We start from the raw sequence: 25,978 nt of genomic DNA, 5'->3' as shown, positions 1-25,978 counted from the left end.
ACTACTTTGATCAATACGATGATCCATGACAATTTCAAAGGACTAATGATAAAGAATGCTATCTACCTCCAAAGAGAAAATGATGACCTCTGAGTACTCAGTGCAGACTGAAGTATATTTTTTCCACTTTATTTTTCTTGGTTTTTTTTTCATCTTTGTTGTCTTTTTTGGGCAAATGTAAAAATATGTTTTGCATGACTTCATATAGATAATGGGTAATGTGTTTCTTGCCTTCTCAATGGGTGGAAAAGAGAGCAAGAGGGAGGGAAAGAAACTGAAACTGAAAATATTTTTTTTAATCTAAAAATCATCACTCCTGTTACCCACATTGACAACTGTAGTCATCCTTGACCCCTTTCTCCTCCACTCTAGTATCTTATTAGTTACCATGCCTTGTGGACTTTACCTCTACCCCTCTTATGTCAATTCACAAGGACACTACCTAGTTCAGGTCTTTATCACCTCTCACGTGGACTACTGCAAGTCTCCTAATTGGTCTCCCTCCAGTGTTATCTTCTCTAGAACTCATCTTCTACACAGCTGCCAAAATCAGTACTCCTACATCCTACTTTGTCACTCCTCCAATTAAAAAAAAATTCAGTGGGTCCCCAGTGGAATAAAATACATAATACATAATACAAAAATACAAAATCCTTAGTTGGCCATTTGAAGCTCTTAATAATATGGCTCCTGACTCCTCTCCGAGTCTTATTTCATATTACCACCCTTCATGCATTCTCCATCCTAGTCAAATTGGCTTTTAGCTGTTCTCTTTGTGTAACATTCCATCTCTGTGCCTTTGCATAGATTGTCCTTCATACGTAGATTTCACTTCCTCATCTTTGTCTTAGAGAATCTCTAGCTTCTTTCTTTTTCTAGCTTCTTTCAAAGTACAACTTAGTTGCACCCATGGGAGGCCTTTCCTGATCCTCTCAGATATCCCTGCTCTTGAAATTACTTGTATATGCTTTGAATTTACTCATATGTATATTTATTTTATTAACCCTGCCCCTCTCAGTATAATCAACTCCTTGTGTGACTTTACAATAAAGGCTAAGGCCTTATATATAATAGGTGTTTCAAGTTCACCAGATTGATAGTCTGAATTTAAATGGAGCATTTCCCCCTGAAAACCTGAAGTTATGACAACTGAACTAACAGAAATTTTGGAGTGGAAATACAGAGAATTGTTTGGGGAAGGGTTTAATAAGTGTGCAGAGATGTAACACGCAGAATGCTAAACAGGAACCCTAAGTAAGTACACGGAAGGAAAGTAATAGAGAGGACATCAGAAGATGAAAAGACATCTAGCAAAACCAAATTTGCCTATGGAATTTTACCTAGAGTCAACTCTGAATCCAAAAATTTTTTTTAAAACTGATAGGAAACTCTTATCTTCCTTACATGGCATGGATACCTGTGGTGGGAATCTAGAGAAAACTAAGTTCTAGTTAAAAGATTCCAAAGAGACTACAGCTCACTAACCCCCTCTTGTTGTAAATGAAGGAAAGCAATTTATAACTGCAACAAAATGACCAATATATCCATATCCTTTGACCCAAAGATCCCATGTGAAGGAAGATGCCCCAAGGAGATCAAAGATAGAAAAAAAAGGTCTCATTATCCTCCACTCTTTAATGTGGCCATTTTTATCTCCACAACGTCTTTCTCATCTAACCTTCTCTTTACTTTACCACCTTCAGGCCATCACCTCTTGCCTTGATTAATGACAACAGTACAACTGATCTTCCTGCCTCCTCACTCTACTCCATCCTCCACCCAGATGCCAAAGTGATTTTTCTCAAGCACAGATCTGACCATATCAAACTCCAATGGTTCCTTATTACCTCTATTATCAAATATTAATTACTCTGTTTTCTCTTGACATCTAGACGGTATCAATCATCTAATTATAAGATGACAGCTTAGAACTACATAACTTTAGTCGTTCAAGGACATTTTACAGAATAAAATTTCATACCTGCAACCAAAAGGTCTGACAGCACTGTAGAGTGTATAAGCATGTACATACATAGCTACTCTGTCTGCAAGGTGCTAGAGAACAAAAAGATAAAAAGAAGTTACTAAATAAGTTAATTTTACTAAAATTCAACTAGTACTTCAAAATTTCATTTACCTTTAGTGGAATATTATAGCCATAGTTAGATCTGAAGTTGGAGGCTTCTTCTCTAGCTATGTCTGCTAAAGAACGAGCATCTGCTAGCAAACCTGCTACTGCCTGAAATAAAGAAAAACATCAACTTTAAAAGAAAAAAAGTGTTTTATCATAAATCAAAAAAGATATATAGTTATGTTATTAAAACAAGTTTAGGCAGTGAGTGAGAAGAGGCTTTAAGACTTCAGCGAATTTTCTTTAGATAAATTTTCTTTAACCCATAAAATTGTTCTATAATGCATGTTGGTTAAACTATGGGTTTGTCTGATCTGGGAATTCATACACTTTGAAGTATAATTTTTAAATTTTGTTAAATATTCAAATTCAAAAGAAGCTAGAAAGTAGTCTATATTTCTCATCCTCTTCCATTTCTTAAAGATAAAAGCATGCAAGGCCAAATCATCTTTATTCAAGTTTGATTCGAAATGCTGAGGAGATTATTAAACATTTAATTTACAAGGAAAAAACCTTAAACCACCTCTGTTTTAGTTCCTGCGAGAAAATGAACAGAAATGTGAAACTAACAAATGACAAACCACAAACTCATTAAGTTTTGTGAGATTTTGGAGATTTAAAATGAAAGGAAAAGAGGGAGAGAGAAAGGAGGAAAGGAAAGGAAGAGAGGGAGAAAGAGACAGAGACACATACTCCTTTTATTTACAAAACCTGGAAGAACTTACTTAAGCTTCTTCTCTGACTAATGCAATACTTTTGGATCCCTTCTTTACCTCCTATACCATAAACCAATACATTCTGTAACATTAAAGCAAGTGGATTCAATCTCTTTGGAGATAGGTGCTATTTTAGTTCCTTAAAACTGTGAATTAGGACTGAGGAAAGATGGTATAAGGACTGGCAGTGCTTCCTGATCAGATTTCTTCATTTATAGGTGGCATGGGACCACAAGGTATAAACTGTAAATGTCAAGCACCTTTAAACATAAAATTTCATATAATATTCATCTTTACTCTTCAAATATATATATGCATGTACACATATATGTATTATGTGTGTACACACACACACACACACACACACACAAAGTGTAATGCTACATGCTGCCTTCAGTTATCTAGCACAGATATGGAATGAAGTGCTGAAGGTATTATTTTTTCAGATAAATAAATTTTAATACAATGCTAATAAAACAAAAAATAGTCTTCAGTGGGTCCCTAGTACCTCTAGGATAAAATAGTAACCATTCAACCTATCATTTACACAGTAGGGCTCCCACCTATCTTTCTAGACTTTTTTCATTTTAGTCTCTTTTACTCTACATTCCAGTCCAAAAGTCCTACTTGCTATTCCTTGAATTTGATGTCTCATGTCCCAACTTTGTCTTTGCACAGGCTGTCCCATATACCTAGAATGCACTCCTTCTTCTACTTTGCCTCTTAGAATCCCTAGGTCCCCTTCAAGGCTCAGCCCAAGTGATACTTCTCAAGCTAAGTTTCTCCTGATCCTCTTCAGTTGTTAGTGCCTTTTAACTCCGACAAGTATTTTGTATTTACTTGTCCATGTGTATCTTATACTCCCCCCAGAAAAATGTAAGCTTCTTGGGGACAGGAACCATTTAGGTTTTATCTTTGTATGAACAATGCCCCATGTAGTATAAATATGTAATAAACATTTTTTGAATTGAAAGGAATTTTTAATGGTATATTCTACAATGATCATATACTTTCCTATTTTAAGGTATATTAAATAATAACAATTTTTCCTAATAATTTAGGGTCACTATTATATCTAGTTATTGTGTTGCAGGCATAGCTCTATCTATTGCCTATTCGAGTCCATCTCTAATGAAAAGCAACCTGGAATCTCAAATGCTATGTCAGCAGAGTTCAAATTCTGGGGGTAGAGGCTTCAAGTTCAGTATGAGCCTAAATGTGTCCATCATCTAAAGCCTAGAGAGAAGCTCATCACCAGAATGTTGGCCAAAAGGTAACAAAACTTTTTTGGCAGCTGAAATTCATGAAAACTACATACTAGGGAGATGGAATGGAGGGGAACACCCATAAAGAACAATTTCTTAGTATTAAACTGCAGTTTTAGATGTAGATAGTGTGGGTATCAAAATAATGTTGAATGGACAAAGATCCTTCCCTGCCTCCATATTTTGCTTTCTCAAAAAAAAAAATGCCCCAATATTTGCTTTGGTTTGGTTATTTGTGTCTCTCACACAAGGTGGACTGTAGGATATGACTTCCAGGAGACTACAATATTGACAGTGTTCTAAAAGTATTTTCCTTATTCTCCAGGAAATCATCAATTTTGTTGTTATTGGCATTCTTTAATTCATTGGTAACATTTAAAGATTTATCTACACCATAAAAACATCACTGGCACTTTATTAACCACACCCACTCATTTATGTGCACCGTTTCCTCATGGGATTTAGAGAAGTGTTCTTTACCATTTCAAATACTGTGCTAGCATTTTTAAGGAAGGCTTTACTCCTAAATCTACAAATTTTAATCCACCAGAAGATGACAGGTCTATAAATATGACACTAGGCTAAAATGTTCAATAAACCTTCATTTAACATTTGAAGAGAATTCTAGGCAACATTTAAAACTACATATTTAACATAAACTGTCTTCTACAGTAGCTACATAATCAACTTTTCTCATAAAATCTTTTTTAATAACATTTTGAGTATTATCTTAGTCCAAATATTGGGTAAACGAGGCAAGATTAGCATGAAGAAAGATAATCATCTCAAGATGATTCTACAATTACCTAGTAGTAGTAACAGCTTTGTTATTTCCACCTAATCCTGCGTTTCCAAAATGATCTTCAGAGAAGATACAAAATGATGGCAGAAATAGCAAGGAAAAACACAAAGTGAGCTCTACAATTACCTAATTATAGTACTGTTTTGCTATCTCTGGCTAGGCCTATGTTTCTAGAATGGTCTTCAGTGAAGCTACAAGAAGATGACAGAATGAAATAAGGGATAGACAAAAACTCAGAGTTCTAATCATTGCTTCAACACTCAGAAGCTGTATGACATTTTACTTTTATTTTTTCCCTTGAGCCTTAGTTTACTCATCTACAAAATGGGAATAAATGTACTATCTGCCTGACAAGGTTGTTGTGGAGTAGGTTTTATAAAAACCTTAAAGGGTTATGTAAACAGATGTTATGATTACGCATCAGACAATTATGTGACACCTCTGAAAGTTCTAGGATGATTTACACTTTCCAATCACCAAAGGCTTTATTTTATGGGAGCCTATAGCATTAGCATATAACACTGAACTTGCCCTTAGGTGGTTTAAAACTAAGGCTGGGTATGCTTGGTTGACAACTGGAACACTGTGTCAAAACAGATTGGTTTCATTACGATTATAAAATTGTTTAGGAACCTTTTTTTTGTACATATAACTTTGTAAAAAAAAAACCTCAAATTCTTCTGCAATTTCATGATTTGCCAGTTTTTTTTTTCTATCAGCTATATCAAAACTTAATATCACCAAAACGTTAAGGAAAATACACATGCCTCAGAAGTTGCTTATTACATTTTTTTTCACCTTTTCAGCTATCACTGGGACCAAGCAAGAAGGCAGCCTCTGATCTTTTCATTAGGAAAAGTTCAGAATCCATGTTCTATATTAACCTTATTCCTGCTAGTTTAAGATAGCTAAAACACGTTATTTATCTCTAGCATAGCTCTGATTGCTACTGTACCACCTCCTAGACTGCTGACACATACAACTGGATAGATCTGCAGTGTGGCATTACTTAAATACACTAATATTCTAATGAAAACAGAAGACTTGGCAATTATCTTTCCACTTACTGCCCTATTCATCCACCTTCTGACCTGAATTCACAAGTATCCTACAGCTGACATGTCTATAACGTGGCACACTGATTCTCTTAGGAGCTACTGAGCTCTGAATAGTGTTGTCTTCCAACGTTTGAATTATTCTACCTTCTGTCTCTGTCCCTGGCTTTCATCTATCATCAGAATATCCCAATGAATTGCCATTTCTGATATGTTACCACTCATACTGCTCAACATTCTTTGTCTTCTCATTAGGCTTCATAATCACCACTGGCCACTGAGTATACACATAATTTCTTAATGGCAAACCAACCAATCACAGTCTATCTAGTAGGAATCTTTAGTTCATTTTAGATATTTTAACTGTTGCTCACTGCTCAAGGACTGCTGCTTCACTACTAGAGATATTTTCCAGTTTCCATTTTTAGAATCAGTCCTGATGCTTGAAGTTGTTTAAAGTCTTTTTTTGTTTAGTACTGAAAAGCACAACCCAGCAAATACAATTATTTCAAAGAAAGTTTCCTAAAGGGGAGGAATGTTATCTTACCATTCCAACGTGTCGATCAACATTAAAGAGGCGTTTGTTAGAACCTTCTTCATAAAGTTTAGAAAGGACTAATTTTTCTACACCAAAGACGACACCATCTTTACATCTGATTCCAATAGCTGTACTGAAACAAGTGGGAGGAAAATTAATTTTTTTAAACTGAAAAAGGAAGAGTTCATATTCCTTATAGTTTAAAAAAAACAATACATGGCTTAACAAAAAAGTACTTTGAAACAGATTAGGATTACCCACAACTCAGATACACTTCATTCCAAATGAACCAATCTGCCTCCTCCAAAAATCAGAGAACTGAGTTTGAGGTAACCTACATGGTTATCCATTATTTTTGTCTTTGTATCCCCAGCCTGGCAAACATTAGACACTTAATAAATGCTGGTTGAATAATGGCTATCTGTAACATTTGTAACCATAAAATACATTGTAGCTGCAAAACCATCCTAAGCAAATTGAAACAACTAGTGCAAGGTATCTTGCACATACTAAGTTTTTTCAGGCCTATATGCTAAAATCATGGTTGAGATAGGGGCTAGAATTAATTAGATGGCATAGTATATGGAGCTGGACTTGGATTACTCAATTCAAATCCTGCCTCAGACACTAACTCTGTGACCCTGGACAAGTCCTTTAACTTTTCTCAACCTCATATTCTTCATCTGCAGAATGAAGATAACAATACCACACACCTCACAGGGTTGTTGCGAGGATCAAATCATACATGCAAAATATATGGTTTTGCAAGCCACTAAGTGCAACATAAATGTTAACTAAAATAACAACAACTTCTTTGTCCAGGTCAATTCCATATCCCTATTTCATTTAATGAGACGAGAGACCAAAAAAGAGTGAAATAAAAAAATCAATATTTGACTATATAAATCTATTATGAAGGAAAAAGTACTTTTCTTTGAGCAGATGTAAACTATTTGACATTCAAATAATGTCCATAAGTCAGGTTAGAATGAATTAAAAAACAATACTAAAAATCAACTATCATTTAAATGTGGCAGCTTTATGAAAATTGCTTAATATTCCTGGTAACAAACTTCTAATGTAAATGCTTAGTTTGAGGGAAAGATAAACATATCCAAAATAAAATCACTTCCCACCCAAAACAGCTTGTTCTCCAACTCCCCTAATTCTTTCAACTCTATCACACCATTTTGCTAGTCTTTACACTTGGAAATTATCTTTGATTTATCTCTTTCATTCCCCTTAATCAATCACAAGTCCTATCAATTATTCCCTTGAAAGTCCTTCTCTATTTTCATGGTCACCAATGTCATCTAGGTCCCTGTTATTTTTAATAGCTTCCTAGCTGGTTTTCCTAAGACTAGTCTAGCTTGCCCCTACTCCTGTTCCCGACTAGTTTTCCAAAACTTTCTTCCAAACGCCACTTTCATCAGCTAGTTCCTTTATTCAAAAACTCCATGAAGATTTCTTATCACATAAAATATAAAACTCTTGTATTTCTCTCAAAGGTTTCAAATCTAGCTCACCACCATCTAAAGATTCAATTTTAATTTGACACTCAATACTAACCATGTCTTAAGGTTATTTTGGTAGGTTCCCTAGGTAGCTTCAGAAATTATTTTTTCACTCCTCTATCTTTTGATTTCTCTTAGGTACAAAGCCTATTTTATAAACAATGACTGAATTTAAGGAGTTACAGCATAAAAAGTTTTAGCTCTGAGATTTCTCTTAAAATGTCTATAACTTAAAATGGAACTGAAAACAAAGTGGCTTATTATGTCAATGGGAAAAGTCTGATTTATACAATTTATACACACATTTTTAAGTATACATTGCATCAAGTACATTATGCAGTATAGCTATTTTCTTATTATATGCGAAGATAATACTATCAGTCAAAAATGAAACACTAAATACTACTTCAAGGATAAAATTATAACTTTTAAGAACAGTCTAGATTTGGGCTCTCGTATATACAAGATTTTCATTCCAGGATTCTTTTTATTCCAAACTGCCAATAGAAAATTCAACTGAAATACAAAAAAAAGCCTGTTTGGTTTGCCTGAAATATAAGTGATATGGATAGGAAGATGATAAGTAATGGTTAGGAAGAAATGGAAACTGGGTTTTAAGTTCTCCAAATTCAATGAATTCCAAAGTACTTTACGAAATGACCATAAGAACTTAAGAGAAAGACTACTGTGAAATCTCTTCAATAATGTTTAATGCTGCCAATTCTATTAATAATTTGTCTAAGATATTATAAGGTACCAAAGTTTGATTTTGATATATATCTTTTATTCCATGTGGCTCTTCCATTCAGTAAAGTCCACCTGGTTCTACCTCACATGTCTGCAAAACAGATGGTACCAGGATCATCTCTACAAGAGAAAAACTTGGCTTTTAGTCCTAGGAAAACTATAAAATGTCTCCATTACTTACCATTTGAAACTCAGAACCTAAGAAACAACCTATCAGCTTCAAACTGGCTACATTTGTCTCTTGCAACGGCAGTTCAAAACTGATAACCTCAGGGCCTCTAATGCAAAAAAGATGAGTGGGACATAGGACATGCAAGTTGCTGGTCTCTACAACTTGTATTTTTCTAAGTATCCCAGGAAAGGAAGCATGATATGATGGTGCATATTAAGCTTGAAGTCAAAGATTACAGCACCAACACAAGCAAGTCAAATAGCAATTAAGTGTCACAGGCCTTTTGAACCCTATTTCTATCTGCAAAACAGGACAACAAAGAACTTTAAATTTGGAAGAAGCCTAAAAGGTCATTTGTCTAACCTGTAGCCTTCACTCACATCCACGACAAGTGGTCATCTAGCTTGTGTCTGAAGACCTCCAATGATGGGGAACTCATTATCTTACAGGCCAGCACACTCTACTGTCAGACAGCTTTAAGCATTATTAAGTTTTATTTCTACTACAAGGATTGTAAGCTTTTAAAATAATAAAATGGTATAAGTGTCAACTAATAATTACATTGTCCTATAGTGAATCCCATCATTTTTCTCTTCTCATTCAATTTCTTAAACCTAGAAATTCTTGACTCCCAAGTGCAGCATCCTAACCATTTCAATCATGATGTCTCACTTAAATTCATCCTTCCAAGGTTAACAATGATTTCTTAACTGCCAAATACAAAGACCTTTTCTCAATCCTCATCCTTCTTCATCTCTCTGGCACAGATGACCACCTCTCCTCCCCACAGGTTTCTGTGCTACTGCTTTGCCTTGGTTCTCTTCTACTCCTTCTCAGTCTTTTTTCAAATTAGATGTCCCATAGGAAACTCAAATACAAAAGATCCAAAACCAGAACTCATTCCCATCCCATCCCATGACCCACCACACTCTGAACATCCCTATTCCTATCTGGCACCACCATCCTTCCAGTCACCCACACTTTCAAGCTCTATTCCTCATATACCACATGGCCAATCAGTTGCCAAATCTCATCATTTCCACCTCCACAACAGCTTTCCTGTAATTATCTCCTCTCCACTCACACAATCATTGTCCTAGCTCAGGCTCTCAAAACCTCTCAACCAGACTGCCACTATAACTTAAGAAGTGGTCTCCTTGCCTCTAGTCTTCTCCACACCTCAATCTGTCCTCCACAGAGTTGCAAAGTAATTTTCCGAAAAAAAGCATAAATCTGACCATGTTACTCCCTTACACAAACTCCAGAAGTTCCCTTATTACCTTAACTAAGATCAAACAAACTCCTCTGGCATTTAAAGCTCTTTACAACCTGGCATCACTCCATCTTTACAACCTTATTATATGTTGCTCCCATTCATGAACATCATGGTTCAGCCAAAATCTGTCATCCTTACTGTTCTTCACACAAATATTTGATTGCATTAGCTGTCCCCATGTCTGGAATGTTCTCCTTTATCACCTCTGGCTCTTAGAATCTCACCTTCAAGGCTCAGCTGAAATGTCACTTAATACACGAAGTTTTATGCCATCACTTTTGCTACTTGTGCTTTCTCCACAAGATCTTGTATATACACACACACACATATATGTGTGTTAAATTTAATATACTCTTAAAAACCACACATAAAAGTTGTTTCAAATAAAATTATCTTGTATACTGAAATGTTCACTTTTTAATACTTATTAAATGCATAATAAAAAGGAAAATTTATTTTTAAAAGGTATATTTCTTCACCAAAAAAAATCATATTGCTCATGTTGAGTAAAAAGAAACAGTGAATATTTGCCATTTGTTCGGATCTTTGAAGGGAACTACAAAAATAACACATTTTAGAGGAAAGTAATAAATAGTAAGGAAATAGTTTCTAGAATGATCTAGAAACAAAGTATCAAATTTCTAAAATCTTTGAAACACAAGAAAATTAGCATCTCAAAATTACAAGACAGTATTTGTTTGACAATGACAATTTGCCTGGAAGTTCATTATGCAAGTGAAATATTTTCCTTACCTACTGTTTTCCACTGCTTTCATAGCATATTCAACTTGAAAAACTCTTCCATCAGGAGAGAACGTCGAGGCTGACAGATCATACTAAACGAAAAAAGAAGCAAAAAATAAGCTTGTTGCACCAACATAGCATCTTTGGTATTGATAAATCTATAACAATCCCTGCACTTGTGAAATTTACATTCTATTGGAGGATAAAACAAAGATGCACACTGCTAAGTAAATACATGGTAGAGAGTTAAAGGGGAGGGGAGAGAAGAGACATAGTGCTCTAGGTAAACCTAGCCTGTGAGGGAAGATATGGATTCTGAACAGCAGATATTAAGTAGGAATACATTCCAGCGAGGAGGGATAGCTTATGCAAATGCAGAGGTGGGGAGATGGCACAGTACCGTACTTCACGGCATAAATTGTCACACCCTATTTTTTCAGTCCAATAACTGATTTATAACCTTTCATCATGTAATCATTACATGGTATAATTCTGTTCACCATGCTGTTTGAAAGGCAAACAGAGCAGCAACGTATTCACCAGTGGCACATGGATATGCATTTATCTCTCTTGCAATGCCAAGCCTAGAATTCTCAGCATAGTCAGTATTCAATTTTAACACATATTCATGAGTACTCCATGCATCCTAATCTTGCATCAAAGACAGTTTAGTAATAAATGGATTTTTAAGTAATATTAGCACAAATTTAGGTGGCGAAGTGAGTAGAGCACCAGCCCTGGAGTCAGGAGGATCTATGTACAAATCCAGCCATAGACACTTGACACACTGACTAGCTGTATGACCTTGGGCAAGTCACTTAACCCCAACTGCCCTGCCTTCCCCTCGCCAAAAAAAAAAAAAAAAAAAAAGGAAAAAAATATCAGCACAAGTTAAAAAAAAAACTTCACGTAATAGTCACACCCCACTTTATAGGCAAACATTTGGCATAAAATCTGAGATGACTATGCATTAAATATATTAACCCAGTTTGGATAAACTGCAAAATGCTAAGGGGAATAGTATAAGGTAATGCTGGAACAAAGCAGTTTGTAACCAGAGTAAAGAGGACCTTAATTATCAGGATCATTAAGGAGTCTGTATTTTAGATTAAGTTAACGAGGAACCAGTGAAGGTTTTAGAGCAGTAAAGTGAGTACTAGCATAGTCAGACCTGGCCCTTAGGAAAAAAGTGAAAGACAGACTAGGAAGGGAGACTAGGAAGCAGAGACTGATTAAGAAGCTAATACAATAGTCTAAAAGAAAAATGAAGCTTTGATTAGGGTGATGAAGAGTCTAGAGTAATCCAGACATGAATCTGAGCGGTTTGAAGGATAGAGGTTCCTTCAAAAGAAATCAGAAATTTTGGTGGGATGACTTGGGAGTGTCATGACAAAGAGACCTTGATGGGCACAAGGCAGTTGGCTTACAGAGAAAGTTCATCAGCCAAATAACCTATCAACATATTTTCTACATTGGAGGAAGGAGAAAAAAATAAGGGGTTCCAATCTGACCTTGGAGGAGGGGTAATGGCCTACCAACCAAGCTGGCTTTGGGGACTCTTGACGAAGTCTTGTTTTCCTTTGTGGTTGGCTTTACACGAGAATTGGAGTAGAAGGAAAGCTTAAATACAAGGGAAAGTGAACCTGACTGCCTATTTACAGAGAAAGGGAGACTAGTTAAAAAAAGAATCATTATGTTGAGAGGGAGAAAATGGAGAGAGGAAGAAAGAGTGTGGGGGGGGGGAGTGAAGAAGGAGAAAGAAAAGGAAGAAAAATGAGTGGAAGGGGAGAGGAGGAAGTTGTCAAATATACAGGGCACTTCTCTCTTTGCCTCCAAAGGGACACGATGAGTTCAGTTTTGAACAGACTGAGTTTCAAGTGATGACATTATATAGGTGGAAATGTCCAGCAACCATCAAACATGCAGGATTGGATGAAGTGAAGGAGAAAGGTAGAATCTGTGTATTTGCATATGTGGTCTGCATAAAGATAACTGAACTCAAGGGAGCAGATGACATCTTCATGATACAGTGTAGTGAAAAAGAGAAGAGGGCTCAAGACAGAGTCTTAGAGGACCAGAGAGTTGAGAAGATGACCACAAATCAGAAAAGGAGACTTAAGTAATGGAGAGGTTGGAGGACCAAGATAGAGCAGAGAAAAAGAGAAGAGGGCTCAAGACAGAGTCTTAGAGGACCGGAGAGTTGAGAAGATGATCACAAATCAGAAAAGGAGACTTAAGTAATCGAGAGGTTGGAGGACCAAGATACAGCAGTGTTCCAGAAACCAAGGAAAGAGGGAATATTCAGAAGAAGGGAGTGGTTGACTGTGTCAAAAGCTGCAAAAAGTTCTAGGAAAACAGGAACTGAGAAAATAGCATGAAATTTATCGATTAAGAGATCACTGGTATACCCTGAAACAGATTTCAATTGAGTGGCAGGGTCAGAACCAGACTTCAAAGGTTGTTAAAAAGGAAGGGGTAATGAACTAAAAGTAGTCTAGATCAGAGATATCTAACTGAAGGCCAAAACAAGATTAAAATGTGACTGGGAAATGTTTAACAACAAAACATACATCACAGATGATGTTAATATTGTTGTTTTCAATATGTAGCTTCAGAGACTTGAGTTCTATACTACTTCCACCAACATGTGGAAGTCAATATGCAGCTGCTGGGATCTGAGTTTTATACCACTGGCCTAGATAACTATTTTTAGGATCTTGGCAATGAAAAAGAGAAGAGATAGGATGAATCTGAAGGGCTGGTAGGATCAAAGGGTGATTTTTTTTAAGGATGGGGAAAGACCTGAGCAGGCCTTAAGGCAACTTAGGAAGGAGACCAGAATAGACTGAAAATGAAAGAGAAAGTATGTCTGAGTAAGGAGGCAAGCTCCCAGATGAATTAGGAAGGGATGTGATCAAGGACACACATGAACAGAAAGACTGGCTTTGAGGAGGGGGAAAAGATCTCTTCTTCTAAGACTGAATCAAAAGAAAGTTTGTAAGAAAGGAAGTTCTAGAAAGGTTTTAAGGTATGAAGTTGAAAAGATGAATAAAGTTCAACAGATGGCCTTGATTTTCTTCAAGTAAAGTTAGAAGTGAGATTATCTGCTGAGGGAAGGGGAGCACTGGGGACTTCCAAATGTTTGAGAAAAACTGCTAGAGAACATGATGGGAAGTCAGGAAAGAATAAAAGTATTACCATAGCAAGCAATGAGAGAACAGCAATGATCCACCCACCCTAATTCCAGAACAGCCTCCCAAGTATCTTTGCCAAGAAAACATCAAATGAGGTCAAAGAGTCGACCAGGACTGAAATGACTCAACAACATGAATTTATAATGGATTTGATGTGAATGGGATTATGGAACTTCTAATGGTACCTGGCAGTTCAGGAGTAGGAGCAAAAGGCTTACAACACAATTACCCAAAGCTGAGTACTAGAAGAACACAAACAAGAGGAAGTGAACAAAGGAAGGAAGAGTGGAAGACAGTGCTTTGCTGGACTGGTTAATTATAGGGTCAAGACCACGAGAGAAAAAAAGTGAGGCCAGGACTTCGTGAAGACAAAGTAATTTAGGAGGAGTGAGGCAAAGGATGATATGACTGATTATAGTATTTTTTTCTTTGGAAATTCCAGATTTTGGCTGTAATTTTCATTAGAGGCAACTGGTAGCACAGCCATAGACCTGGAGTCAGGAAGACAGGCAGACAGGCGTTTTCCTTGGGCCAAGGTATCTCTTCCTCAGTCTGTCCTAGATCTGTGACCTGGAACTGTGCAGAGGGCAACAAGATGCCAGTTGGCAGTTGTCCAAGTTGAGCACCCTGGTATGGGTCTAAGACTTCTGCTTGCCTTGGTGGACAGCCTTTCCCTGGGCACTGGAGTGTTTCATTTGTTGCATACTCCTGGCCCAACCCAGTCCCCAGTGTCCACAAACCTCTGTGTATCTGTGACAATCTAAGTTAAAAATATGACTCACTGTGACTTATTTCCCACTCAGAATTTCATCTGGTTCACTTTCTAGATCTGCTTTGGAGGAGGGTTTTGGTTTTTTCTTTTTGGGAGGGGATTTGGGGGGGGGGGGTGTCATTTGCTGTACTGCTTCCTGCTACTCCATCACTTTGGCTCTGCCTCCACAGATAGTGATATGAAGGACAGTAGATTATGACTTCAGAAGGGAATTACAGAATTCAACAGTTTTAGATGATATGGTCTACTCTAAGGTATGATACAGAGTAAACTTCAAAAGGAGGATGAGTTACAAGTGATGGTGGCATAAGGGAGATCTAGAAGTGATAGTGGAGGATAAGGACTGTGCTAACTTTTCCTCCTGGCTTGGTATATCAAGTGGCATGAAAAAAGAAACAACCAGTATCAGAGAGTATAGCAAGGGGCTAATGAGGCATCTTCAAGAGAAAGATATGTTTCTGTAAGGACCAGAGGAAAATATCTAGGATGAAGGTATGCTTATTATTATTATTATTATTACTGAGGATTTTAAAGGGTATAATGGAAGGATGGGCAGAAGGTAGAGATTAGTGCCTGACTCTGTAGTTAAGAGATTTCAATGACTAAATCACAAGGATTATGGGGGCAGGAGGTGGGAGATTCCTAGACAAAGGACAAGGGAAGTATAACAGTTGACTGGTATAGAGTGAGAAAAGTGTCAAAGAAACTGTAAGACTCCAATTACCATTCTTTCATCCCCCAACATTTAATCAGTTACCAAGTTCTGTCAATTTTAATTCCATCTCTCTCATATCCATCTCTTCACTCATGTGGTACAATGCAAAGCACATTAGATTTGGAAGCCTCAAGTTCAAATCCAGTCTCTAACACTTACTGTGTGACCCTAAGCAAGTCCTGTAACTTTTCTCAGTTTCTTCATCTGTAAAATAAATAACAGCACCTACCCCACAGCATTATTTTGTTGATCAAATGAAATAACATATGTAAAGTAATTTGCAAATGTTAAAACAATATATGAAAGCTAGCTATGAACAAACATTTTCCGAATGACTTTTTCTGAACCTCAATTTCCTCATCTGTAAAAGGAAGAGGTTGGACCAGCTGGCTAAGGTACCTTCCCGCTCTAAATCTAAGACTGTGACAATTACCCTCACTCAGGCTCTCATCTACCACTTCTTACCTGGTCACCTGAAATATTCTTCTATTTGGTCTCCCACTGCCTTAAGTCTTCCACATCTACAATCCATCCTCTATACAGATGACAAACTGATATTCCTAAAGCACAGGTATCATCACATCATTCCCTTTGCTAAGGATGCAGCAGCTCCTATATTTTCTAAGATCAAATACAAATTCTTCTCTGGCATTTAAAGCCCTCTACAACCAAGCTCTCTAACTTATCATTCCAGACTGATTTCAAAACACTTCTTCTCATACATCAATTTAAATTCTAAACAAACTAGCTTTTTGCTGTTTCCTATATATAACATTCTATCACCATGCCTTTTGCACAAATAGTCCCCCTATTCCTAGAATGCTATCCCTCCTCATCTCCACCTTTTGGTATCCCTGGCAGCTTTCAACTGCCTTGTGTGTATCATATTACTTATCTTCATAAATGCATATACCTGATAGAATATAAGCTCCTGGAGACCAGGACCTGTTTCATTTCTGTCTTTGTATCTCTAACTAATATTACATTTCATTGACTTATACGTAGAATTCACTTAATAAATGTCCTTGCCCTTATACGTAGAATTCACTTAATAAATGTCCTTGCCCTACCCATCTGGAGGCCAGCAATTTTGGCAGTGAACAGGGCAGTAATTTTTTTTAACAAGATCGATCAATCAATCAGCAGCATATGTGTATGGGACTGGAGGAAATAGTATGCTTTTGTACCATTCTGAACACGAGAAAAGGAGAACATGAAATGGAGTGGTGACAATGGAATGAAAAGGCAAGGGATAAGAGAGGCAGTGTGGCAAAGTAGAAGTAGAAAGAATGTTGGCCGTTGAAATCCAAGAAAGACCTGGATTGTAATGACGCTGGGTAGTACAGGCATCTCTAAAAGTCGGAATGATATTTGCAATCTGTATTAACCATACAGGGATGATGTGAGGGAACACTTTGTAAAATTTAAAAGTGGTACACATGAATTATTATGCAGAGTGTTAGACCTTCCATGAAAAAACTCAACTACTTTTTCTCCTGGTAATTTAGAGAGGGAGAGGGAGGGAAGGGGGGAGAGAGAAGGGGAGAGAGAGAGAGGGGGAGAGAGAGAGAGGGAGAGGGAGGGGGGAGAGAGGGGGGGGGGAGGGGGAGAGAGAGAGAGAGAGAGAGAGAGAGAAAGAATGAGAGAGAGAGAGAGAGAGAGAGAGAGAATGGAGTGTAAGTAATTTCAGCATCTAGGATATCTGCTAGGAGCTATAGATAGGCATATTAGGGATACGGATCTCACTTTAACAACTGCAGTACATCTTTCAAAAGGAGTTAGCAGAGGCATACAGTTTAGCTGAGAGGGAAGGTGGAAAAGCTAAATAAATTCCCAGGAGAAACACTAACTACCTGACATTGACTCTTTAAAAAAATGTATTAAGGCCTAACTGCCGGGAGAAGTAACTTGAATTTAGAACCAGGCTTTATAAACTACAAAATACCCGCAGTCATGCAACACCTTATATTGTAAAGAGGAGTACGAGGGAGGTGGAGGGGGAGGAACAAGCTCAGAAAAAAAGATAAATATAACAGAAAAAAAAATCACAGCATTAAGTCACATTTCTCTTTTTCTAATTATCATCTTCCCAAGTTCAGACACATGGACAGGGCTTTATGGTACCTTCTTTTTCTGTTTCTGTACTTTGGGGAAGGATTTGGACGGAAATGTAGAGTCCCACGCAAGCACGCCGTGACTCAGCAGCACGCCGAGTACTTGGGTCCCTTCAGCCCAGGTTCTTGGGGTTACAGTAGTCTCAGGGGCCTGGGATCCCACCACCCTCTAAGCTTGGTAAGGGGAAAGGTGCCTACTGGCGTTCTCAACCCTTCCTTCTCCCCTCCCCGCCAACAGGCCACCCGCCCTGGGCCCTGCGGCTCACAACTTTCGGTTTCCACAGCCGGCTGAAGAAAATGACTCGGCAAACCTAAGGAGGCCCCGGGCCCTCGGCGCACGCTGGGCCTCTGGGGCCAGGGATACCACTCTCCTGGGGCGCGGTTTCCTAAGGTCCGGGACTCTAGGCCACGTTCTCGAAGTCTGCCGGGGCGCGGGGCCCGGAGCCCGAAGCCCGGGGCCCATGGTGGGGGGCGCATCTTTCCCGAAGGAGATGCCGGCGGGCAGGGCCGGAGGTGGCACTAGCCTACAGGGAAAGGCACCGGCGTGGGGGACGGAGAGTGCGCTCCGAGCGGCCTCTGCTTCCCGCTCGATCCTGTTCCCCTGATCCGCCCGGAGAATACAAGACTCACCCCGGTTCCGATAGAGCTCATGGCGCCTAAGCCACCACAGAGACGTGGAGAGATCTCTCAAGGCCTAAAGCGCCGCCACTCCTTACGCCACAGACCGGCGCAAACGAACAACGCCCGCTGTCATTGGTTCGAATTTCAACCAATAATCTCCAGGAGCTGGACTCTTTCTCTTGCCAGGCCTAGGAGCCCAGAAGCAGCGGAGGGGGTGGGGGGCAGGTAGCGGGGAGAACGCGTGCGCAGAACTGGTGTGAGTTTGGGGGGAGGGGAATGTGTTCCACCCCTCGCAGGAGGCTGGCGGAGCACGCATGCAGTTCCTTTTGTCTTCTCTTTTACCTTACTTAAGCCGTGTCCTGGAGTACCCCTCCCCCACCTACACCCTGTCTCCTTCCCCAGCTTCTCTGAAAGGCAGTTGCACCTTGGGAAAGAAAAAGATCACAGCAGAAGTAGCAAAGGCATGAAAAGACCTGCAGACTAGGCAGAAAGTGCTCCTAAAGAAATAAACAAACAAATAACACTCTTGTTAAGAGTTGTGATAAGGTCAAAATGGGTACATGATTTAGACCCGAAGGGTGATACTATAAGCAAATTAGGAGAGCAAGGAATAGTTTACCTGTCAGATCTATGGAGAATGGAAGAATTCATGACCAAACAAGAGATAGAGAAGTTATGAAATGCAAAATGGATAATTTTTTTATTACATTAAATTTAAAAGTTTTTGCGCAAAGCCAATGCAACCAACATTAGAAGGGAAGCGGAAAGCTGCCAGGGTCCGCCAGGGTCTCTGATAAAGGTCTCATTTCTAAAAATAGGGTGTTCCTAAAGTCTGGGCACATAGGCAAAAATGTATATTTTCAAGAAATGAAATGAATGAAATTTTCAACAACATTTTAACTGGAATATTAACAAATAACATCTTCACTATGATTTCCATCATTTGTGGTGCAAAGGTGGATGCGCTTTGCAAGATTCATGTGAACTCAATGCAATTAACTCAATAACTCCATATTGCCATCAATTTTAGCACATCCACTCTTGGAATATGAATATGAAATCATATGATGTTTTTTGAAGGTGAAGATGTCAATAAAATGCTGAAAATTTCAATCATTTCATTTCTTGAAAATATGCATTTTTGCCTATGTGTCCAGACTTTAGAAACACCCTGTACATAAAGAACTGAGTCAAATTTATAAGAAAACAAGTCATTATCCAAATGATAAATGGTCAAAGGATATGAACAGGCAGTTTTCAGAGGAAGAAATTAAAGCTATCTATGAAAACTACCTATATGAAAAAATGCACTCTAAGTCACTACTGATCAGAGAAATGCACATTAAAACAACTCTGAGGGACCACTTCACATCTATCAGATTGGCTAATATGACACAAAAGGAAAATGATAAATGTTGGAGAAGATGTGGGAAAATTTGAACCCTAATGCATTGTTGGTAGAATTGTGAACTGACCCAACCATTCTAGAGAGCAATTTGGAACTATGCCCAAAGGGCCATAAAACTGTGCATACCCTTTGATCGAGCAATATCACTACTAGATCTGTATCCCAAAGAAATTTTTTTAAAAGGGTAAAGGACCTATTTGTACAAAAATATTAATAGCAGCTCTTTCTGTGGTGGCCAAGAATTGGAAATCGAGGGGACGTTCATCAACTGAGGAATGGCTGAACAAGTTGCAGTATATGTGTTGAGGTCAGATTTGAGAGAGTGGTTTGGGTATGAAAGAATTCACTTAGATGACTTTCTCTTAACCAATGGGAGCTTTATTATGTGAAAGCTACACAGGGACCTTTTTTACTGTAGCCACAGGGCTGAGTGAAAAAAGGTACTTATATTTGAAGAAGTAGGCTTATATAGATAGAAAGCCTATAGATGTTCAGGATGATGTAGTTTTAAGGTTTTATGGTGGTTGAAGATTAAGGATAATGGAGAATTTATGGCACAGGATGAGGGAGATGGTTGCTTAAAAGACAAAAAGGAATTTATGACAGGATGAGGGGGAAAACGACTTTAGGACTCCCTCAGGTTACAGGATTTAAAGTTATAGGGTGGGCTACAAAATGAGCCCCAACCCCTCCTCAGGAGTGTCTTCATAAGATAGAGGAAAAGCAACCCTTAATATTCTTTTTAACCTTTAGGGCACCGTATGTTATATCCACATCATTTGAATGTAAGGAAATACTATTGTTCCATAAGAAATGATGAGCAGGCAGATTTCAGAAAAACCTGGAAAGACTTATATGAATTGATGCTGAGTGAAGTGAGCAGAACCAGGAGAACATTGTACACAATACCGGCAACATTGTGTGATGACTAACTTTGATAGACTTAGCTCTTCTCAGTAACGCAATGATCTAAGACAATTCCAAGGGACTCATGATGGAAAATGCTGTCCACATCCAGAGAAAGAGCTATGGAGTCTGAGTGCAGATCGAAGCATACTATTTTCTCTTTTTTTTCTTTCTTGTGGTTTTTCCCTTTTGTTCTCATTCTTCTTTCACAACATGACTAATGTGGAAAGATGTTTAATATGATTGTACATGTATAGCCTATATCAGATTGAATGCTGTCTTGGGGAGAAGGGAGGGAAAAAGTGAGAAAAAATTTGGCACTCAAAATCTTATGAAAGTGGATGTTGAAAAATAAATGAATGAATGAATGAACATGGAAGAAAAAAAAAAGTTGTGGTCCATCCAGCCTAAGTATTTGGGAAGTGACACAGGACCATATCTTGCCTAGAGGCTGATGCGTGTATGTATGTATGTCCTTTATAAATTTCCTGACCATTCATAACAGGTAACCAGTAGTGAGCTGATAAAAATTTAACAACCAGCTCTCTGAGGGTGGGGGAAGGGACAGGGGATGTACAGGAGAGACTTTTAAAAGTTCGATCTGTATCACTGATGGTTTCTCCATTACTTTCTTAAGTCTAGACAATCAACAAAACATTAAATGAAGCCCTAATTTGTATTTTTCTGTATTTGTATTTCGTTATATGAAGCAGCACAGGTCTGATAATAAAAGCTCCCAATGGCCACAGAGAAGATCTAAGTGAATTCTTTCACACCTAAACCGCTCTCCCAAAATCTGACCTCAACATTTATGGTACCGAAACCTGGTATTCCAAGTATTAATTGGACTCCGCTGACCTTCTCCTAAGGCACTCAGGTAAAGAGGTAAGCTCCTTTTCTTTGTTCTCTTCCCCAGACCTTTTTTGCTCCCACTGTCTCCCTAGCAGCAAGACCCCTGGAGTGGCCAGACACTGTCAGCTGCATCTGAAGCTCCACTGACCTCTGGGCAGTCAGTTGGATTGTTGACTATTATATAAGGTGATGCCCTCAAGTTACAGAACAAGCTATGGGCCTTCACAAAGTGCTGGAAAAGCAACCCTTAATATTCTGCGTAACCTGTAGGGTAGCATTTGTATCCACATCAGTGGGATGAGGAAAGGCTTCATGCAATTCAATTCAATATACATTAAGCCTGCTATATTGTGATCAGGATGCTAAAGGAGATTCGAAGTTTAAATCAGATGAGGGCCTGAACCTCATGGAGCTTGCAGTCTACTGCGGAAATGAGACATGCACATAGAAAAATGTAACACAAACTATTACCTGATAAATACACGGGAAAAGTGAAACACAAGATGCTTTCTGACATCCAAGATAGGTCATTGAGGATAGGAGGATCAGGTAAAGCTTCATGGAAAGGGGAGCATCGGATCTAAGCTTTAAAAGATGACTTTGATTTCAATAGGTGGAATAGAGGAAGTAAGGACATTCCAGGAATAAACAAAGACCTGGAAGGGAGAAAGCACAAGGCTTCTTCCATGGAAATACAGTTTAGGTGGGAGTAGAGCTTAAGGAATACAAATTGGAAGGGTTGGTAACATCGGATTATAGAAGACTGAATGCTGGGCAAAGGAATTTGAATTTTATTCTGAGTCAGTAGGGAAATACTGAAAATGTTTTAGTAGAATATATGACCTTAAGCATAACTATAATTAAAGAATATTAATCTGTCACTGTTTGGCCCTGATTGGCTCAAAATGAAGGTAAATAACAAATTGTTTCTGTCTTGGCCAGAACCCCGAGGGTTTTCCCCTCCTAGATCTGGTTTTTTTTTTTTTTTTAAGAAGCCATTCTTTGCCTCATTTTTATTAAACCTTAATCACTGAATGGTCACTGCCTCAGTTAAATTGAGACCTATTAAAGACCTTAGTTTGAAAAGGGCAAGGTCCCTCACTGCATCCTGGGCCATCTCCAGTTGTTCTGATCTATATCTTGCCACTGGACCCAGATGGCTCCGGAGGAAAAAGTTAGGCTGATGACTTTGCACAGCCCTCCCTCATTTAAATCCAATTCACTTGCATATCATGGCATCACTACCATGATGTCATGGTTGTCTTTGAGAATGAAGGACAAACAACAACAACAACAACAGTGTTTGATAATCCCAAAGAGCCAAATATTTGGAATAAGAACTCAACATATGACAAACATTGCTGGGAAAACTAGAAAGCAGTTTTGCAAAAACTAGACCAACATCTTACCAGAATACTAAGACAAAGTCAAAATGGGAAAATGATTCTGACATAAAGGCTTATATCATAAGTAAATTAGAGGAGCATGGGAAAATGTACCAGTTAGATCTATGGATAAGGGATGAATTTATGGCCAAACCAGAAACAGAGAGGATCATAGGAAGCAAAATAGATAATTTTGATTTCATGAAATTAAAAAAGTTTTGCACAAAAAAAAAATCCTAATGCAGCCAAAATTAGAAGGAAAACAGGAAACTGGGGGGAAAAAATTCCAGCAACTTTCTGTGATAAAGGCCTCATTTCTCAAATATATAGGGAACTGAGCCAAAAAATAAAAGCCATTACCCACATGGTAAATGGTCAAAGGATATAAACAGTTTTCAGATGAAGAAATCAAAGCTATTTATAAACATAAGAAAAAATGCTCTAAGTCACTATTGATTAGAGAAATATACATTAAAATAACTCTGAGGTACCACCTCACACCTATCAAATTAGCTACCATGACAGAAAAGAAAAATGACAAAAAAGGAAAATGATAAATTTTGGAGGATATGTGGGAAAATTGGAACAATAATGCATTGCTGATGGAGTTGTGAACTAGTCCAACCATTCTAGAGAACAATTTGAACTAGCCAAAGAGCTATAAAACTGTGCATATCCTTTGACCCAGCATTGCCACTATTACTAGGTCTGTATCCCAAAAGACCAAAAAAATGGAAAAGGACCTGTTTGCACAAATTATGGCAGCTCTTTTTGTAGTGGCAAAGAATGGGAAATTGAGGGGATGCCCATCAATTGAGGAATGGCTAAACAAGTTGTGGTATATGATTGTGATGGAATACTATTGTGCTATAAGAAATGATGAGCAGGATGGTTCCAGAAAAGCCTAGGAAGACTTATGTGAACTTATGCAAAGTGAAGTAAGCAGAACAAGAAGAACATTGTACACAAAAATAGCAATATTATAAGTATGATCAACTGCGAAAGACTTAGCTACTCTGACCAAGACAATGATCCAGGACCACGAAGAAAAATTCTATCCACCATCAGAGAGAAAACTGATTAACTCTGATTAATGCTGATTGAGGCATACTTTTTAAAAAACTTTTTTTTTTATTTTCTTGTTTTATTTTTTGTCCGTCTTCTTTTGCAACATGGCTAATATGGAAATATGTTTTACATGACTTGACATGTATAATTGGTATCAAATTTCTTGCTTTCTCAAGGAGAGGGGAGAATAGGAGGGAGGGAGAGAATCTGGAACTCGAAATTTTCAAAACGATTGTTAAAAAATTTTGTTTACATGTAGTTGGGAAATATTTAATGAAATAAATAAAATATATTTTAAAAAGATATTGCAATAATTCAAGTAAATGCATCAAACATCATGGATAAAAAAGTCTAATATACAAAATTTACAAGAAACTTGATACATATGTAAAACCAAGGGTCATTCCCCAATAGATAAATGGTTAAAGGATATGACCCATTTTCAAAAGATTTGTAAACTATAAGTGACCACATGAAAACATTTTCCAAATCAGTCATTTAAAAAACATGTAAGTGCCTACTCCATGATAGGCACTGTTCTAAGAAAGGTAAAAGACAATCTCTGTTCTCAAGGATATCACAGTTTAATGGGGGAGACAACATAAAAATAACCATGTGCGAACAAGTTCTATATGGATAAATTTGAAATAATCAACAGAGGGAAGGTGCTAGAATTAAGAGGAATTGGAAAAAGCTTCCTTTAGAAGGTGGAATTTTAGCTAAGACTTCAAGGAAGCCAAGGAAGCTAGAAGGCAGAGATTAAAAGGGAGAACATTCCAGACATAGCAGACAGCCAATGAAAATGCCTGGAGTCAAAAGATGAAGTGTTCTGTCCCAGGAGCAACAAGGAGGCCAATGTCACTGGATCAGAGAGTACCTGTGCTTGTGTTATGGTTGGAGGGGTGGGGGTGAAGGGAAAGAAAGATCACCTTCTTAAAGAAGGAAAGGAAGGATATAGGTTATGAAGGGTTTTGAATGCCAGAATATTTCATAATTGATCTTGGAGGTGATAGGGAGCCACTAGAGTTTGTTACACAGGGATGTGGCATGGCTTTGGGAAGATCATTTTAACTGCTAAGTGAAGGATGGACTGGAGTGGGGAGAGACTTGTGGCAGGCTAATCAACCGGCAGGGTATAGCAATAGTATATGTGTGAGTTAATGAGGGCCTGTACAAGTGGTGGCAAAGTCATAGGATAGAAGCGGGCCATATTCTAGAGATATTACAAGGTAAAACTGACAGCCTTTGGTAAGATTAAATGGGGATGGGAGTGAGAGATAGTGAGGAGTCAAGGATAACACTTAGCTTGTGAGCCCATGTGACTAGGAGCATGGTAGTGCTTCCAACAGTAATAAGGCCATTAGGAAGATGAGTGTGTTTGAATTCAGTTTTAAACATGTTGAGATGGGATATCCAGTAGGAGATTCATGTCTAGAGGTCAGCACAGAAGTTAGGGCAGGCTAGGTAGATTTAAAAATCATAAGACTAGAGATGATAACTGAATCCATGGGAGCTGATGAAATCAGAAGGTAAAAAGAGAAGAGGGCCCAAAACAGAGTCCTGCGGTTAGCAGGTATGACCTGGATGAAGATCCAGCAAAAAGAGTCTGAGAAGGAAGAGTAAGATAAGCAGCAGAACCAGGAGAGAGTCGTGTCACAAAAGCCTAGAGAGAAGACAGTGATCAAAGCTACCTGTAGTCATGTAAAGAAATGCTCTAAATCACTACTTATTAGAGAAATGCAGATGAAAGCAATTCTGAGGTACCACCTCAGACCTATCAGATTGACTAATATGAGAAAAGAAAAATGACAAATGTTGGCAGGGATGTGGGAAAATTGGGACATTCATGCACTATTGCTGAAGTTGCAAACTGATCCAACCATTCTGAAGAGCAATTTGGAACTATGCCCAAAAGGTTATAAAATTATGCATACCCTTTGACCCAGCGTTGCCACTCCTAGGTCTGTATCCCACAGAGATTTT

The 25,978-nt window shown here is 38.2% G+C and overlaps 1 protein-coding gene and 1 pseudogene across 1 annotated transcript in view; one reads left to right on the top strand and one right to left on the bottom strand.

The window, feature by feature from the left end:
* PSMA3 (proteasome 20S subunit alpha 3) overlaps positions 1-18,493 on the bottom strand; it is a 33,704-nt gene extending 15,211 nt beyond the window's left edge. Inside the window, exons 1-5 of the mRNA XM_036735561.1 lie at positions 18,386-18,493; positions 10,970-11,052; positions 6,517-6,640; positions 2,138-2,239; positions 1,982-2,055 (exon numbers count right to left, since the gene is read on the bottom strand). Coding sequence (XP_036591456.1) covers positions 1,982-2,055; positions 2,138-2,239; positions 6,517-6,640; positions 10,970-11,052; positions 18,386-18,406 — 404 coding nt within the window. The 5' untranslated portion in view covers positions 18,407-18,493. The remainder of the gene's footprint in view (positions 1-1,981; positions 2,056-2,137; positions 2,240-6,516; positions 6,641-10,969; positions 11,053-18,385) is intronic.
* The window catches only part of LOC118829846, a 29,447-nt pseudogene continuing 21,873 nt past the window's right edge, over positions 18,405-25,978 (top strand).

The sequence above is a fragment of the Trichosurus vulpecula genome, chromosome 8, assembly GCF_011100635.1.
Source record: "Trichosurus vulpecula isolate mTriVul1 chromosome 8, mTriVul1.pri, whole genome shotgun sequence".
In the NCBI taxonomy this organism is placed as follows: Eukaryota; Metazoa; Chordata; class Mammalia; order Diprotodontia; family Phalangeridae; genus Trichosurus; species Trichosurus vulpecula.
Note: the sequence above shows the minus strand (reverse complement) of the source record. Positions and strands in the feature narration are given on the sequence as shown.